This window comes from Epinephelus fuscoguttatus, linkage group LG4 (assembly GCF_011397635.1).
Source record: "Epinephelus fuscoguttatus linkage group LG4, E.fuscoguttatus.final_Chr_v1".
Taxonomy (NCBI): Eukaryota; Metazoa; Chordata; class Actinopteri; order Perciformes; family Serranidae; genus Epinephelus; species Epinephelus fuscoguttatus.
The window spans coordinates 6,379,343-6,398,133 of record NC_064755.1 but is presented as its reverse complement, the minus strand read 5'-3'; the positions used below and the strand labels follow the sequence as shown (position 1 = coordinate 6,398,133).

Sequence of the window (18,791 nt, the reverse complement as noted above, 5' to 3'; positions counted from 1 at the left end):
GCATGCTACTTTATGTTGACATAAGGGCAACATGATGTTGAAACCATGGGCAATATCATCATATGACTGGTTGAGTTCATCTGATGAATGAAGCCTCATAGCATGCTTTATTATTGCTGGTGTTGTGTGTGCTCTGTATTGTCCTCAACCATGTTTCCAAACCTTAAATGTTGTTATATAATTAGTTCATATGAGTGAATACAATTATACTGAGAGGAATGTGACATTACCCACATTCCTGGGGCACAGGTAGCGTAGTGGATAGTCCCGGCACCCCATGTACAGAGGCAAAGCCTCGCTGCAGCGGTCGCAGGTTCGACTCTGGCTTGCGACTCTGGCTCTCTCTCACCCCCTTTCACTCTGTCCAATAAACTAAAGGCAAAAAAAGCCCCCAAAAAATCTTTAAAAAAATAAATAAATAAACGCATTCCACACATTCAACACACTTCTTAGTCAAACATTAATAGTAAACTGTTTTATTTATTACTTTATCAAAGCATTTTTTTACAAAATGGGGACACAGTTACACTTTTGGAGAATGATTCCAGATGTGAAAGTTACTGTGAGGTAACAATTCTATCCACTGGGCTGAGACATCTTCACTTTATGTAGCAAACTTCTTCTGGCGGACAGGTGCAGGCAGCTGAGACATGATATCCAGCAGGGGGCGCTCCACTACAACCAGAGAATGGTCCTCCAATAAAGTCACACACATGAGATGCTGCAGGGACAAATATAGGGAGGACAAAAAACATCAGAGAGGTATTCCAGGTAGGAGGTTCAACAAACTCTGAGTCTGACCCTGAACTCTGAGTTGATTTACCCTGAGATGGGAAACTCTGAGTTACCGGTTCCAGAACAGCTGATCTGAGTTAGTTCAGTCAACTCTGAGTATGTTTACTCTGAGTTAAGCTGACAATAAAAAGCCATCATCAATGGAGCTCCGACTCCACGATTCACCATGGCAACAGGTAAATAAAAGACAGCGCCTCCATTTTAATCCAGTGGATGTAGAGATATTAATGCATGTGTAGCAGACGGTGCACATTTATCTTTAAAAGAAGAGTCTGAGTCAGAGCGAGGAAAGTGTAAATAAGTTAACCATAAAGTTAATAAAAAAGTTTTATTCAGTGTTGTCCATTTATTCATCATTTATCAGACTTAGATAATTCTTAATGAAGATAAAGTGGTGGAATCTGACTGTGTATCAGGCTGTCGATGCATTACATTATATTGATAATATATAATAATCTATTTGTTCAGATGTAATCTGATGGGGAAAAACACAGGAGGCAGAAGATTTAAAACATATAGGCTGGGCTATAGATCAAAGACAAAGACATGACTGTAAACTCACAGTCTGACCCAGTAATAATATGTTTGGTGATTTGCACTTGAAAAGACATTGAGGTTAAAATACAGTAGATTTTAAAATGTTGGACATCTATTTGTATCTTGACTCAACAGCATTCAGTGACTTTATTTCAGCTACAAATGTAGTAAATTTAAAGACACTGAAATGCTGCACCACTGCTCACTCAGAAATATGAACATATAATCCCCAATATTAGGCTATAGGAATTATGTTCCATCAGTGCGACCAATGACATCAGTGATAGAGATCATTAGTCATTGATACTACGTGTCTGAAGCTTCATACCGATTTTAAAAATTTAAATAATCAGACCTACACATTATGTGCAATAAACATGTGGGAGCTGCTCTAACACACTGACAGTCTGATCCTTGTGCACAGTGTTATAAAAATAATAAATATAAAAATGACAGAGGTTTGATTCTGAGCTGAGGATCGCTGTGTAATATTTGAATGTAAAGACAAAAACTGATGTCCAAAGAAATGATTGATGTGCATAAATTCGGTAACTTCAGACAGTCCTGAGTAACAAACTAATATCCAGCAGGATTTAGACTGTCACAGATGGTAAATCTCCGATAATTAATGCGCTTCGATACAAGCTTTGACACGGACTGAATGAATGAGGAAATGAAACAGCGTGTAAGAGGGAGGAGACAGAAAAACTCAGGGTTTATTGAAGAAAACCTGCCAGCGAGCAGGTTATGTTCACAGAGTCTGTTACCAGGGTGACTGACTCAGAGTTTCAGTTACCTCTCTTTCTGGAACGGATAACTCGGAGTTTCCCTCATCTCAGGGTTAACCTACTCTGAGTTTTCACATAACCCGCTTTCTGGAATACCCCTCAGGAAGACCAATAACGGCAAATGATGGTAAAAAGTAAATATTAAAGTTTTATTAGCAGGGTATCTACAGGCTTCACAATAGTAATCAAATAAACTGAACCTTTCCATCTCTGTTTGACCTGGTCAAATAAAAAACAGACAGGCCAGCTGTATGAAAACAGTGAGAAGCTGCCAGTGTAAGGCTGCACTCAGATCAAATTTAGCCCTGTGTGTACAAAAACTGCAGCCCTGCATTTGCATGAAATGAGTCCATCTGCAGGGAGCCTAAAAACAAGGCAGAGTCCTCCAGCAAAAAAGTTTAAACAGGCTCAACTTTTGCTGTAACACTACTATATGCACAATGTCCTCCAACAAGGCACTGCGTTGGCTAATCAAACACATCTTAGAGCACATTCCTGATAGATTACTTTGTAACTTGAATGACGCAGTTCTGCTGTTTACCTTGCAGCCACTGTGATGAAAGATAAAAATGATGCCATGATAACTTTCCAGAATGTAAAAACCTTGTACACTATAGTACCAACCGCAGTGCATGTTCTGACGTCTGATACGCCTTTAAAACCATTCATCTGTTATCCAAACAGATTATTGTCTCACTTTTACCTTAACCCTTTATACTCTGCAAGGATGCCGGCTGACATTACTGTCTCTCGGAGGCTATGATGGGCTGAATTTAAATCTGGAGTAAAGGTATAGGTATCATATGAAACTTGACAAGCTAATGAATGACCAGGTACCAGGGGCTTAAAAAAAGCTCCAAAGTTAACTAGATTTTGGCGAAGGAAAAACTGGCATGGTCTTTGTTCACAGGGGTCCCTTGACTTTTCACTGCAAGACCTTAGAGACCTTGGGTATTCAGAGGATGGATTGCTTTTATACGTATACTGACGATAAGAGGGTTTCTCAGCACTTTCCGGAACAGAAGTGCTCGTCATCCAATTGCCAGAATATGCAACATTTTGTGATACCAGATCAGAACGTGGATTTTTCTATGCTGTTCCTCAAGGCCATGTTATCTTAATCTATTATTCTGGAGGGATTTCTGACCTTTTTTTTTTTTTTAATCAATTTCTAAATGGTAAAACATGCTTATATTTAGCACCAAATCTGTGTAAAAATGGTATCAACCCAAAAACTGTCACAACCATTCATGAGATATAACTGAGCATGGTACTAGCCATCATATACTGTCTTTGAATTGTAATGTTCTCAGCCTCTATACACTCTAAACTTTAAAAGTTTAAAGCAGATACATATTTATGAAAAGAAAAGGGCTGGGCCGGGCTGCATCTCAAATTAATCTTTTTTTGTTTCTAGCTTTGGTTTCCAGCTTTCAGATCATGTATACCACTTCTATGTGTCATATACTGTTGACCTGCTGTCTCCCTTGCCCCTTTTAAACTGCCTGTTCAAGGTGAGAAAAATCAGGCTGTTATGTCACCTCGCCGTGCTGTATATAACGTATGATCACAGAATTTGGGGACATAAGAAGGGGTTAAATATGCTCCCACCAGCCAGCCCCCTGTGCCGTTTTTTGGTCAGAATCCCTACTTGAAAGCAGTGCAGCTGTTGTAGAGTAGAGCTCCACTTTGCTCAGTATGATGGTACCTGGAAGTTCTTGCATATCTTAAAGGCGTGGCTGTGTAGACTCCTCTCTGGCTCAGGAAGACTCCTCAGTGTCATCTGATTGTAGAGAAGAGCCTTTGCTTCAGGGAGGGGCTGCATGTGGAAACAAGAAAAATATAGCATCCAAATTATGTAAACAACTCCGACACAATCACCATCCCTCTTTCACCAGGAAGAAAACTGAAACACACACTGTGCTGATAGAGCAGCTGTCATCACTAGTTTTGTATTGACATGGCAGAAACGTGTCAGTTGAAATGACCGCTCACGTACCAGATTCTGGTCAATGACACAGAACATGAACGTGTCGTGCAGAATGATGTGAGCTGGATTTTTAGGACTGAAGGTGACGTGGGTGATGGGCGTGTCCCTCTCTAACCACAGAGAGTGCAGTCCTTGCTTCTGCAGCTTCCGACTCCACTCTGTGTATTCCTTCTGCACCAGAGAGTATTCATAGATCTGCAACACATACACATACACACACACACACACACACACACACACACACACACACACACACACGCGACAGAAAACACGCACTGTAATGAGACCTGCAGTGTACGCAACTCAGTATTATCCTTCAGAAACTATATTTGGTCATCTTTTACTGTGGTAAACAGAGCAGATGATTAGCAGTTTATTATAAGATAACAGAGTCAGAAAAAATCTGATGTTTACCTGCTGGTCAGCGTGGACCACAACCAGGTTGCTGGTTGTTGGGTGGATGGCTATGGCAGTCGGACAGGAGCTGTACACTGGAACTGTACAATGAAGCTGCAAAAATACAAAGGCATTAGGAGTACATTGTTATTGCCTTGGCTACAATTCAAATTGTACCTATAGAGAAATAACATAGATGGAGCTCAAACTCACCTTTAGCTTGTGAAGGTTGTAGACATGTATCTCACAGTCTGTGTTTGCTGTAGCGAGCCATTTGCCATCCTGACTGGCAAACAGCAGGTGGACTGACTGTCTGGAGCCTGGACATCACACACAAACACTGGTCAGACACCAACAATAGAAAGCTGCAGGATGATAGGTTAAGTGGTGTGTGTGTGTGTGTGTGTGTGTGTGTGTGTGTGTGTGTGCGTGTATTTCTGGCTGAAACGCACCATGCAAGGCCAGCCCTGTAAACCCAAAAGTCTGTCTGTGAATGAGTGAGTGATGAAATTACACCATTGGTTGGTGTGAGTGATGACACAAGTACTGGTGTTTTCCTATTGGCTGTTGCTCTTTGGAAATGCATAGTCGCTGATAGTCCTGTATTATTGTATTTCTCATTTTCCGTACTGGAATCTGTAATAAGCAAGCTAGTTAGCTGACTAGCTGACACATAAAACCTATTTCATTGACCCCAATATCACACATAAAAAAAACACTTAAAACTTAAAACTGTGACACTCTTGTAACAGCTTATCAGAGTAGTAACAACTTTGTTCAACTAATTTTCTGCAACCACTGAAATGTTAGCATAAAAGCATAGTGGGATTAGCAAGCTAACAAGCTAACTAGCCAGCTACTTAAGAAATGTGGGGTCAGATTTTCTGTAGAAATTTCAGGCCTGACAACCAGACAAGAGAATCTTGGCAGTGAGGTCATTAAAGTTTTAATGTTTCTTCCAAAATATTTACCAACAGTGGGAAAATGAGAAGATTGAGGTGCTAGAATTAAATACCTGCAGTAGATGACCGCATTATCACATGTGGTGTATTGTAAGTGATATTCAGAAGCTTTTGCGATTGTTAAAATTGCAACTGTGAGGGGACCCGAGTAGGCTCCTTGAGGGACGCCATGTGCTTAATGTCAGTAGTTTCTTTGTGGAAAGGAACCTTAAGTGCTTTCCTGGATGCCTTACAAAGTACTCTAATGACCTCTTTGCATTTAGCTTACACAAAGCTCAACAAATCTTAAGTTAATTTTCTGCGTAGTGATGGATGAAATGGCAGTTTACAATGTTGGAATGGGTGTTACCACCGAGGACAAAGAGAGATGAGGAGGTTCCATCACCTTATCAACAACCCAAATTTATGGGCTGCACTGCAACAGCGGTCAATAGACATGTCATTTGAGACCATTTTATGCCACTGCTATAATGACAATAGCATAATTATGCAAGTATGCCCTTTCAAAGACAAGAATATTCAGACTGTTAAATCAGAATATGAAAAAAATATTAAAGAAAAAAGAAAAGAAGTATATTTCAAATAATAGTACCTTGGTTGGAGTAGCCCAGAAATACTCAGGTTTAAATCTTATACATAATTTGGCCAATAAACCAAACCAATTGATTCCTCTTGTGACTAATAGACAAGCTTAGCAAAGCTCCAGGAACACCGCAGTTACCTCCACAATCCAGCCTATGTGCCGCAGGCAGCTACCAAGGATGGACAGCCTGGGAGCTGGGTGGTTTGCTGGTGGATTTATGGAGTGGAAGATGAAGTTGTAGGGGGAAGAACTACAGGCAACAGAGTTTTTGGCGTGTTCCCAGAGGCTGGCAATGTAATGACTTTCAAGACTGTGCCTCTTTCACTCCAAAAGTGCAGCTGCAAGCTACTGGTAAGCTACACTGGTCATACCCAAGTCATACAGTTGTCCGGAAAACCCTGATGTTTATTCTAACACCATGTTAGCTAAAATGTTGGTGACAGCATTATGTTAACAAACACACATGTAAACACTACAGGCAATGTCAAGGTCAGCAAAATGACTGGGGTCATGTCCATATATTGTATGATAAGTCAGTAACGTAATTATTGTGACCCCTTCACAAATTCAAAAAAATTATTTATTTTGACCGTGACCACCGACAACACTGAAAAAGGCAAATTACTACAATAAATAACTACTGTTGCAATGAACACTATACACAGGGACCAGGATCAATTGATAGCATAACAATGTGACTCTACATACAATTAACTAATTTTTTCACCTCTAATCTTTCACCTCTGTCTCTGTGAAATGTGCTGCTGACAACGTATAAATGCAGATTGGACTCAGACTCACCTGATTTGGGTTTGAGGGTATGAAGGTATTTGCACTCTGACTGGTTGAGGGCAACAACAATGACTGAAGAATGACTAGAGGAAGCAAACAGTTTGGAGGAGTCGGAGGAGAAGCAGAGCTGGTGGGCTGAGCGAAGCTCCTTAGGTAGTTTAGACACCTAGAGGGAGGGAGAGAAATAAACTCAGTTTTATGTTTAGTTCAGGCTCTAAACACAGTTTAACTGTCTCTCTGTGAAGAACAAAGACCCCCAGGCAGTTTTCTAAAGCTAGAGATCTCATTTACATGCGACTCTGTTGATGTGTTAACATAAGAGTAGCGTAAGGGGCTGTACACATTCCTTGTCACATGACATGTGGTGCGCCCTGCCGTGGCACTCGGGAACTTGTGTGCACCGCGGCAGTGTTGCTCTGGCATTTGAGCACACCTAATACGCGTCTACACTTAAAACAATAAATTTGAGGGCACAAAAAATGCAGTATGTGCATGTCCCCTAAGGGAGCAGCAGGGTCAGTGTTGATGAACTCACCTTGGTGATGCTGATGTTGATGTTGTCATTCTGTAATCTGTAAAGACGGAAGCTGGTGACAGTAGAGTACGCCAGCCAGCCTCCACATGGAGACAAAGCACTGCAGCAGATATGATCCTCTCCCTGCAGAAGTCAGCACACAGTCAGCTTTTTGTTTCAATATCCTCTAAACTATATGGGCACAAAGCAGCTAAAGGCAGTGAGGTCAGGTTAAATATAATGTGGACCTCCTGGATGTCTGCAAATAATTTCTATTAAATTAAACAAGGCTAGAAAAAGATGTTGGTGTGATACTGTAAGACAGCCCCATCACACCAAGAAAGTGTAAGAAAGTAGATGAGTAAAAAGGTAGATTAGTCTGTCGCTAAACAGGAAAGTGAACAGACAGACATTGCCCCCTTCAGTAGAGGGATGTAAAAACACCTCTCTAGTAACACTTTGCACAGAAAAAAAAGTCACTGAAGTCAGGGTCAGACATTTTAGGGGAAATAAACAAAATAAAAACACACTAAGTACACACCTTCCGCTTCAGCTGGATCAGTTTCTCTGGTTTTCTCTTCACAGGCAGACTGTCACCAGGCTTTCCTGTTATCATACACAGTATAAAAAACTATTATAATTCAACAGCCTTTAAATCAGATAAATACAAATGTTCACTATTGTTTTTCTTATTTATTAGAACCCCCTATGCATTATTATGGATGCCTGTGTGTGTGGGGGGTGTGTGTGTGTGTGTGTGTGTTTCACTCACCATGTCCCTCACTCTCCCCAAGTCTCCACAGCTCTAAATGATCAGGGAACTGGAAGAGCAGCAGTCCTGCTTTCTTTGCACAACAAACCAGACTTCTCTACATAGGGGACAGACACGAAACAGTCACGATCTACATGGGCCTGAAGGCGCTCTCTTACACAGTGCATTTACAAAGTATTCAGACCCCTTCACTTTTTTCACATTGCCATGTTGCATCCTCATGCTAACATTGTTTAAATCCTTTTTTCCCCTAATCAGTCTTCACTCAATATCACAAAATGACAAAGCCAGTACAGCCATTACTTTGTTGAAGCACCGTTGGCAGAGATTACAGCCTCAAGACGTCTTGGGCGTGACATGACAGGCTCTGCACTTTGGATTTCAGGACTGTGTGCCATTCTTCTCTACATATCATCTCGAGGTTTGTTAGGTTGGATGGGGATGGGTGGTGGACAGACATTTTCATGTTTCTCCGGAGATATTCAATTGGGTTCAAGTTTGATCTCTGGCTGAGCGACCAGAGGACATTCACAGACTTGTCCTTAAGCCACTCCTGTTACATAGACCCTAATATTACACCAATAATCAAAACAAAAATGCATCCTGTAACCACCTCCATCGGAACAGACCGGCCCAATTGGAAGGAATTTTAAATCAGGTTGAGAGGGCTGGCGTATACCTCTGATTATCAGTTCAGTAAGAAAATATTAGTGCCTAAAAACTACGTAAATGCTTAATCTAGTTGTCTCGCTCTGATCTGATTAAAAAAATTCTTTGAGTATGTTTGTTCCACACGGGGGTAACAGGTGATGCAGGGGGTGAGTGCTGTGATTAATAGCTGTATTCTTTGATTTTTCAGCTTTATGTAATGTTATGGGCTGCAATGTGAAGTTGCTGGACAGTCGTCTATCACTACAAGCAGCCTGCATGAAATGTTTAGGGAACATCAGTAATAGGGCTGTACCCAAATATTCGGATATTCGAATATTCGTTTCGATGGGTAGGTATTCGTTATGAAAATTTGGTATTCGATATTCGTTTTTTTTATTTACTTTTTTTATTCTTCTTATTATTATTTTTTACATTTTTTTGGTGCTAAATGTAGTCTTTTTGTTGTTGGTAAATGTAGGTTATCAATAAAAATCAAAACTTTTAAATCGCATTGTTAAAAATGTGAAAATATAGTATCCTACCAGCTGAGCTTGTGTGCACACGGCAGGCTTGAGCGTATCCGTCTGAGGCTGTGGATCAATGCCAAGTTTTACCACTTTATCACTATTCCCTCTAACTTGTAGCTGTTTTTTCATTGTCTTTTGAATTTAATATGAATTATGGAACCGTTCTTGTCAACGTTTGTTTCCCCTGTTTTGTACAATAAATTATTGTTTATAGTTTCAACAAGTTTCTTTTGGAGTGCGTGACACAAGTGTGTTTTGAAAACGGCCGCGGACTGTCACCTGCTTAATGCATCAGTACCTTCAGATGGCATGACAGTAATAGCCAATAATGTCAAAACATTATTTACAGACCGATTTAACAGACGATCACTGCTGCCCGACCCGCAGGTCCATTTGCGGGTCCCGCGGGTTACGGGTCGACCCGCGCATCACTACTCAGCTCAGTCTATAAAGGCTGTACACAGCAGTAAGGCTATAGACATTATATTCTATTCAGGCCGGCAGAACCAGCAGCGCATCGGCTCTACAGTGCACGGCACTGCTGAAAAACCATTTTATTGCAGCACAGTGTCTGCCAGCAACCAATTACTTGCAGAGGCTTCCTACAACTTGTTTCAACGGTTCCGATTTAATCAGAAGACAAATTAAACAGGATGACTAGCCAATGTGAAAATCAAAAGAAAGCATAGAATAATGTACTGAAGGAGACTGTTGTGCCATCACATTTTTTGTGGTTTGAGAGCAAAGATCCGGTCGCTGCTGCGCAAAACTCCGCAATACAATTAGGTCCGAAAAAACCCCGGAGGAGTGCTTTGCAAGGAGTCTTTGAAAGTAAGTAAGTAAGTAAATTTATTTATATAGCACTTCTCACAGAGGACTCACTTCACAAGATAAAATACAAAAAATACAATAACAGAAACAATGAAAAATACACAAAAACAAATAAAAAGTAAAGTGCAGCGAAATACAGAGATGATACAATGGACAATTAATGGAACGCAAGCCTAAACAGATGTTTTTTTAACAGCTTTTTAAAAATGTCCACGGAAGAGGCCGCTCTCAGCTCATGAGGTAGTGCATTCCACCATTTCGGTGCAACAGCGTTAAAGGCTCTATCACCTTTCGTCTTTAATCTTGTGTGAGGGACAGTAAGTAGGTGGCCTTCAGCGGACCGCAGTGACCTGACACGACAGTGAAAGGACACCAGATCCGTCAAGTATGCAGGTGCTTGACCATGGAGGGCTCTGTAAGTGATGGTTAGAATCTTGTGCTGGATCCTGAAATTAACAGGGAGCCAGTGCAGGGATGCCAGGACTGGAGTGATGTGAGTGAACTTATGAGATCTGGACAGAAGCGTGGCGGCAGCGTTCTGGACCAGCTGGAGGCGGTCTAATGAAGTTTTATTTAGACAGGTGAAAAGAGAATTACAGTAATCCAGACGTGAGGAAATAAAAGCATGGATGATCATTTCTAACTCGGAATAAGTTAACATGGATCTGAGTCTTGAAATGTAAGGAGGAGCCTGGTGCAAAACCGGAGAGAGCAGGCAGCACGGCCGAAGGTCCGAATGTTAAAAAAATGGTATTTGGGACAGCCCTAATCAGTAAACTCTAGCATCTACTGAAAGTCTGCATGTGAGGTGTTTAGGAGACATTTGTAATTTGTAGTGACAGAAAATAACCCAGGTTACATTGTTACTTAATACTAAATTATATTAACAGGCCAAACCACCTCTTCTCTTCCTATACTTTATATATTGAATGAAAATAAATTCTCATTTCAGTTAGAAAAACAAATTAGACGCTTCACAGCGAGCAGAACCACTTTGCGTAAATTAAAAATTTTATATTCTGATTAAATGCTTTATGGCAAGTAAACATCCATCTTACAGGATCACTTTATTTAGCATCCATGTAAACACTTAGGTTGGAATCGCTAATCAGGATGATTTCGGTCAGACTGAAGAAAGACCGCCCATGTAACCACAGCTATTGTATTGTCCTGTTGGAAGGTGAACCTTTGGCCCAGTCTGAGTTCCTGAGTGCTCTGGACCAGGTTTTCATTACGGATATCTCTGTTCTTTGGTCTGTTCAGCTTTCCCTCATCCCTGACCAGTCCCCAGTTCCCTGCTGCTAAAAAAAAAAACATTCATACAGCGCAATGCTGCCACCACCATGCTTCACCATTGGGATGCTGTTTGGCAGGTGATGAGCGGTGCCTGGTTTCTTTTAGATATGACACTTAGAATTGAGGCCAAACAGTTCAGTGTTGGTTTCATCAGACCAGAGAATCTTGTTTTCTCACAGTCTGAGACTCCTTGAAGTGATTTCCTGTGTCTTTCACTGAGTACAGGCCTGTGTTTGGCCACTCTGCCATAAAGCCCAGATCGTGCTGCAGTGATGGCTGTCCCTTTGGAAGCTCAACCAGAGTGACCACCTCTCTTACCAGGACCCCTTTCCCCAGCATGCTCAGTTTAGCCTGGAAGCTAGCTCTACAAAGACTCCTGTTTATTCCCAGGTTCTTATGATCAAGAGAGATGGGATGCAAAATTCAAAAATCCTGTCTTCACTTTTTCATTGTAGAGTGGAGCCTGGTAAGTAAACAGTTAATTTAAACCATTCGAGCATAAGGCTGCAACATAACAAAATGTGGTCTGAATACATTCTGAATGCAGTTAATGTTCATTCATGTCAACCTATTTACAACCATTTCATTGTATATTGTATATATTTCAGATTGTCTACTTTACTATTTTATTATTTATTTTATTTTATTGTCTACTTTAATATTTTATTTTATTTTATTTTAATGTCTACTTTAATATTTTATTATATTTATTTCATTGTCTATTTTAGTATCTTATTTATATCTTCATCTTTATCTCTTGTTTCCATTCATGCTGTATTTCTATTTCTACTTTGCACGGAGCATTGGAACAAAAACAATTCCCCCCCGGGGATTGATAAAGTATTCTGAATCTGAATCTGAATCTGAATTCATATGTATCTGCTTATTGGCTAATACATAAAAACATGGCACACAAAAATGTTAAGTCCTCTTCTTAGCATTGTTCGTCAAACTTGTGAGAGGTGGTGAGAGAGTTTTTTTTGACTAAAAATATGTACTCACATGTGGGAAAGCTATTTTGCGTAGTGCTGACTCCTGGGTGTTCTTCTCCACCTTGTCCAACAGGGGTCGCACTACCAGCTGGGTGTCCATACCTGACAGGATTACAAGCATAAAAACATTCTTATCTTCTTGCCATATAACAAGTTCATATTAAGGGGGGAATACATTTTTAGACTGTATACTTCATTGCACAGTAAATGTCCCCATCTTTCAGACACTAATACACACAGGGTGTCTAAATTAATTCCAGAAATAAACACTTTTACGCATCTTAACCCTGAGGCAGACATGAAGGTCTGTATCACACTGAATGGCAATCCCCCCAGCAGTTGTCAAAATATGATGTGCACTCTGGTACCTTCTTTATATTCAAAGTACACTAGTTAATCATCTAAACATTTAAATATGTAGCTCAAAAGTTGTTTTTTTCCTGTCCAGATTGATTGTGAATTGTGATGTTAGAGAAACCCCTCAACAAGTCAGGCAGTCTTTTTTTTTTCTTGTCAGTGTGCAGTGTACTTCTGTATTATGTATACTTGTATATACTTATTCACCATATATTGCACATAACTGCACATATTTTTTAAGTTTACTCTTATGTAACATAGTAATTTATACAGTGTAATGTAGCACAGTGGACATATTTGTATATTTTTCACACTTACAGACTCAGCATAGTGAACATATCTTATTCTTAATATCTTAAGTACTAGTGTTAAACATTGTAGTATAATGCACGTTTTTTTGATTTTCTATTTTATGTTGTTACTTTGTATTTACGTACTTCTATTTCTCACTCTTATTCTTACTTCTTATAATTCTCTATCCTTTACAGTGGAGCAACTGTAACGAATCACAATATCCCCTCAGGGATCAATAAAGTATTGCTGACTGATTCTGTGGACACTATAGTCTCCTGATTTAGCTGGAAAGTGAGTGCTCCTCGCTTTCACGCTGTTCTCCGGTACAGGCAGCTGCAGACGCAAACTCAGAGTGAGTTCGAGTGAGCTGGAGGGAGCTACTCGGAGGTAGAGAGGCTTCTGGGTTTCTAGATAACATTATCCTCTATCTATCTTCAGCATTGAAGTGATGAACACATTAATGCATCAATAACTAGAAAAGCACTCGGAGAGCGCAGACCTCCGCCAAGCAGCTCGGATTTCCTGCCATTTTATTATTTTATCCACTTCACTTCAACCGATCACCACCAAAATTTTACCATCTGTTCCTTGTCCCATTATCAACCTTTCCTGAAAATTTCGTCAAAATCCGTTCAGAACTTTTTGAGTTATTTTGCAGACAAACAAACAGACAAACAGACCAATGCCAGCAAAAGCATAACCTCCTTGGCGGAGGTAATAATAATTATAATTGAATAATATACATTATTATAAAATGGGCAATTGAATATGGATTACTTTTACTTTTTGGTACTTAAATTATATTTTGATAGTAATTCTTTTGTATTTGTACTTGAATAATATTTTTGCAAGCAGGACTTTTACTTGTAACAGAGTATTTCTACACTGTTACTAAAGTAAAAGATCTGAGTATTTCTTCTCCCACTGTGTGTTGGTTTATTGGAATATTAAAAGGGTTTTCTTTCACTTGTACAATTTTCAGACAAGTTAATGTAGTGTAGTGTGCGCACTGTTCATAGAATAAACACAAGCAGCAGATTTAACACTGACCTCCAGAAACCACAGCAGTTTCGGTGTGGGCGAGCGCCCTCACATCATGAGAGTGGTTTTTAAAGGTCCTAGTTCGGACCCATTCCTTATCCTGCTGGTCAACAGTAGAGGAGATGAACTGAAACTGGACGACCGTGCCCTCTGATGTCCCAGCTACCAGACTGCTCTCATCCTGTTAAAATATTTGGAAAGTTTCACAGATTCCGTAGGGATGTGTACCTAAAACTGCCTCCAGCCTAGAGGCTGTGTAATGTGTCCTAATTCTTGCCGCTTACCTGTGAGACAGCCAGAGCCAAAACGTCCCACTTAGTGATCAAGTGAGTTCTGACCAGAGTTCCTGTGAGTCCATCCCAGATCTGGACCTTTCCTGCAGAGTCACCGCTGATGATGGTGTGGTCCGACAGGAAGGAAATGCTCCAAACGACCACCTCTTTGTTCCTAGATGCTCCAACACCTCTCTCCACCAGCAGTCTATGTGTGGCGTGGCCTGAAGTCCGCAAAATCAAACAGAGACTGAGAGGTTATAATCACATTATTAGGGAATATTAAAGGAATGCATGAAGTTTTGGAGTTGAAGGGTAACTTATTTTCAGCCTGAACCCATTTTCCCATGTTTGTGCGTCTTAGTGAGTTAACCAAACAACCCTTTTTGAGACTGGTCCAGATTGGAGAGACTGCTGCAGTCAGCAATGTAATCTCTACAGGAAATTTATTGCTGTGAATTTAAGTCCACTTAAAGTGTTTCTTTGCCACTGAAGGGCTCAGATTGTTATTTAAAGTGTCTGATAGCATTATGGAAAGGATCCCTACAGAGATAGACCTTTTTGTTAAAGAGTAAAATACTTTTAGTTTAATCAAAAAACAAACCCAAATTCACCATCACTGAACACACCAGATATCATTTAAATGAACAGTTATTTTATTACTGGTAAACAGACTTTACTCAAACTCGACAGAGGCAAGATAAAACTCCGAATGGCTGTCTTGGTTAATCTTCCCACTGTTTCAACAATAACCAACTCTGGTTTGGTGGAAATAAGTGTTAAATTCACCCAGTTAGATATGAAAATATTCTGCTCTATACACACTAAAATTACTGTTTATTTGAATGGAGTCTGGTGTGCTCTGCGATGGTGATTTTCAGTCTGTTTTGGTTAAACTAAAAGGATCTTACTCTAACACAAAGGTCTATCTCTGTAGGAATCCCTTTCCTAAGTTGTCCAACAGTTAGAATAACCGTCTGAGCCTGTCAGTGGCAAAGAAACACTTTTAGTGGACATACAGTACAGGCCAAAAGTTTGGACACACCTTCTCATTCAATGTGTTTTCTTTATTTTCATGACTATTTACATTGTAGATTCTCACTGAAGGCATCAAAACTATGAATGAACACATGTGGAGTTATGTACTTAACAAAAAAAGGTGAAATAACTGAAAACATGTTTTATATTCTAGTTTCTTCAAAATAGCCACCCTTTGCTCTGATTACTGCTTTGCACACTCTTGGCATTCTCTCCATGAGCTTCAAGAGGTAGTCACCTGAAATGGTTTCCACTTCACAGGTGTGCCTTATCAGGGTTAATTAGTGGAATTTCTTGCTTTATCAATGGGGTTGGGACCATCAGTTGTGTTGTGCAGAAGTCAGGTTAATACACAGCCGACAGCCCTATTGGACAACTGTTAAAATTCATATTATGGCAAGAACCAATCAGCTAACTAAAGAAAAACGAGTGGCCATCATTACTTTAAGAAATGTAGGTCAGTCAGTCCGGAAAATTGCAAAAACTTTAAATGTGTCCCCATGTGGAGTCGCAAAAACCGTCAAGCGCTACAACGAAACTGGCACACATGAGGACCGACCCAGGAAAGGAAGACCAAGAGTCACCTCTGCTTCTGAGGATAAGTTCATCCGAGTCACCAGCCTCAGAAATCGCAAGTTAACAGCAGCTCAGATCAGAGACCAGGTGAATGCCACACAGAGTTCTAGCAGCAGACCCATCTCTAGAACAACTGTTAAGAGGAGACTGCGAATCAGGCCTTCATGGTCAAATAGCTGCTAGGAAACCACTGCTAAGGAGAGGCAACAAGCAGAAGAGATTTGTTTGGGCCAAGAAACACAAGGAATGGACATTAGACCAGTGGAAATCTGTGCTTTGGTCTGATGAGTCCAAATTTGAGATCTTTGGTTCCAACCGCCGTGTCTTTGTGAGACGCAGAAAGGTGAACGGATGGATTCCACATGCCTGGTTCCCACTGTGAAGCATGGAGGAGGAGGTGTGATGGTGTGGGGGTGTTTTGCTGGTGACACTGTTGGGGATTTATTCAAAATTGAAGGCACACTGAACCAGCATGGCTACCACAGCATCCTGCAGCGACATGCCATCCCATCCAGTTTGCGTTTAGTTGGACGATCATTTATTTTTCAACAGGACAATGACCCCAAACACACCTCCAGGCTGTGTAAGGGCTATTTGACCAAGAGAGTGATGGAGTGCTGCGGCAGATGACCTGGCCTCCACAGTCACCGGACCTGAACCCAATCGAGATGGTTTGGGGTGAGCTGGACCGCAGAGTGAAGGCAAAGGGGCCAACAAGTGCTAAACACCTCTGGGAACTCCTTCAAGACTGTTGGAAAACCATTTCAGGTGACTACCTCTTGAAGCTCATGGAGAGAATGCCAAGAGTGTGCAAAGCAGTAATCAGAGCAAAGGGTGGCTATTTTGAAGAAACTAGAATATAAAACATGTTTTCAGTTATTTCACCTTTTTTTGTTAAGTACATAACTCCACATGTGTTCATTCATAGTTTTGATGCCTTCAGTGAGAATCTACAATGTAAACAGTCATGAAAATAAAGAAAACGCATTGAATGAGAAGGTGTGTCCAAACTTTTGGCCTGTACTGTACATTGACAGTGTTTGAGTGCCCACAGGGATTACACTGCAACCCATTGTGCTGCTGCCAGCTGCAGCAGTCTCCCTCAGTACTGGGCCAATTTTAATAAAATGTGGCTCCCATTAGTCACACAGGCACACAAACATGGGACAATAGGGTCCAGGTTGGAAAATACAGAAGTTGTCCTTTAGCATACACAAAACTCAGCTTCTGATGTTCCATTTAAATATTTGAACTGATGCTAAAAACTTTAAGATATATCTGCTTACCTGTCTCAGCATCAAAGATTCTGATCATGTCCATCATGCCAGCAGCAATCATTGTACCAGAGGGATGCCAGGACAGAGATAAAATACGACCTAGACGATCACACAAAACATTAAGAATCACTAAATGTTACTAAGTCACAGGCAGGTTCCAAAACTCCCCATACACAGCTTGTTCTCTTACTTTTCTGTCTGTCAAGGTTTCTTTGAAACTGAATCCTCTCCTCCACGACTTCAAACATCTTCACTGTTCCGTCCTCACAACCCACCTAACAAGAAAAACATCCATTCAATTAATAATCAAAGCTGAAAGCTAGATAAGGCTCGTCACATCAGAAACATTAGCCTAGGCCGAAGAAAGGGTAGACTAGATCTAATATTCACAAGGTCTTGACTGACCGCTAGCAGTGTTCCCTGGCTGTTGCTACTGATGGTCCAGATTGGTCCTCCATAGGCCTCCACTGTGTACCTGGGCCTCAGGTTCTCCAGGTCATACTCTGTGATCTCTCCATTCAAACCAGCGCTGAACAGACGCTGGCCCACCCAACACAGAGCCTCTACTGCTCTGCCGTCCTGTCCCGGGATGACCTGCGCATCAAAATCAAAACAGGTCTGGAGGTTAGCCCTGCACATCTTACCTACAGTTCCTAGTATTTCCCCTCTAGCCCCACACCCAGCTCTTGTAGGAAGAAGACACAGTTATGCAAAACTCCATTGACAAATTGAGCAGTTTAGTGTTTCTTCGTGGGCTTCATCAACAAAAAGTGCATAGAAGGAAGAATGTGACTTTTAGCACTAAGCACTAAGGCTCACTCTCTAATACGGCATACATGCACACACTGCAACAGCTATTTGTAATGTTTACAACTTTCAATGGCATAGCTTTCTTTAACCAATAACAAATAACAGAATGAAGGCACCAAACACAAGGAACTTCACAGAACAAAGTGTTGCTCAGTTGTTATAGACAGCCAAATGAAGTGGATCATGTGAGTGAGAAGGTTATCTGAGTTGTTAAGTTACCTTTTCCTGGAAGTAGTTGTCAGTGAAGTTGAAGATCTCCAGAGCTCCATCAGCCCGGGCCACAGCGAGCCGCTCGGTGCGGCTGTTAAACGCCATGGCTCTGATAGCAGCGGGCATGTAGTCGAAGAAGCGAACACGGTGCACCTTGAACTCACCCATTTTTACTATTAAGAAAAACAGAAACAGACATAATATTAAAGCTGGGCAGGCGGCAGCTTAACACCTCCTGTAAAGCTGCTGTCCGCTGGCAAAATCCTAACCCTCACAGGTTAGACACACCGAAGACAAACTATCAGTTCACTGAAGTTCAGCAGTGTTTAAAATCATTATTAAACATCGTTTACCCGCTGTTTTGCCTCCCAGTCAGTAAACTTTCTTTACTATTAACTCAACACGCTGGAAAACATCAGGAGCCACGTTGAGAACCTTTGAACCGGTAGTGAATCACCCAAACATGCTGCAGAAACGGAAGTACGTCAAC

At 40.9% G+C, this 18,791-nt stretch overlaps 1 protein-coding gene across 1 annotated transcript; it reads right to left on the bottom strand.

The window, feature by feature from the left end:
* Positions 1–460: 460 nt before the first annotated feature.
* Positions 461–18,785, bottom strand: utp4 (UTP4 small subunit processome component). Its single transcript, XM_049575390.1, has 17 exons — positions 18,655–18,785; positions 18,311–18,474; positions 17,687–17,875; positions 17,472–17,556; positions 17,291–17,380; positions 14,403–14,614; positions 14,128–14,299; positions 12,437–12,528; positions 8,130–8,226; positions 7,899–7,963; positions 7,379–7,501; positions 6,853–7,009; positions 4,720–4,826; positions 4,525–4,620; positions 4,120–4,305; positions 3,829–3,939; positions 461–721 (listed from the first exon to the last, which is right to left on the bottom strand). Exons 2-17 carry the CDS (start codon positions 18,467–18,469, stop codon positions 605–607), a joined length of 2,058 nt encoding a protein of 685 aa, XP_049431347.1. The 5' UTR covers positions 18,470–18,474; positions 18,655–18,785; the 3' UTR covers positions 461–604.
* Between the last annotated feature and the right edge of the window lie 6 nt (positions 18,786–18,791).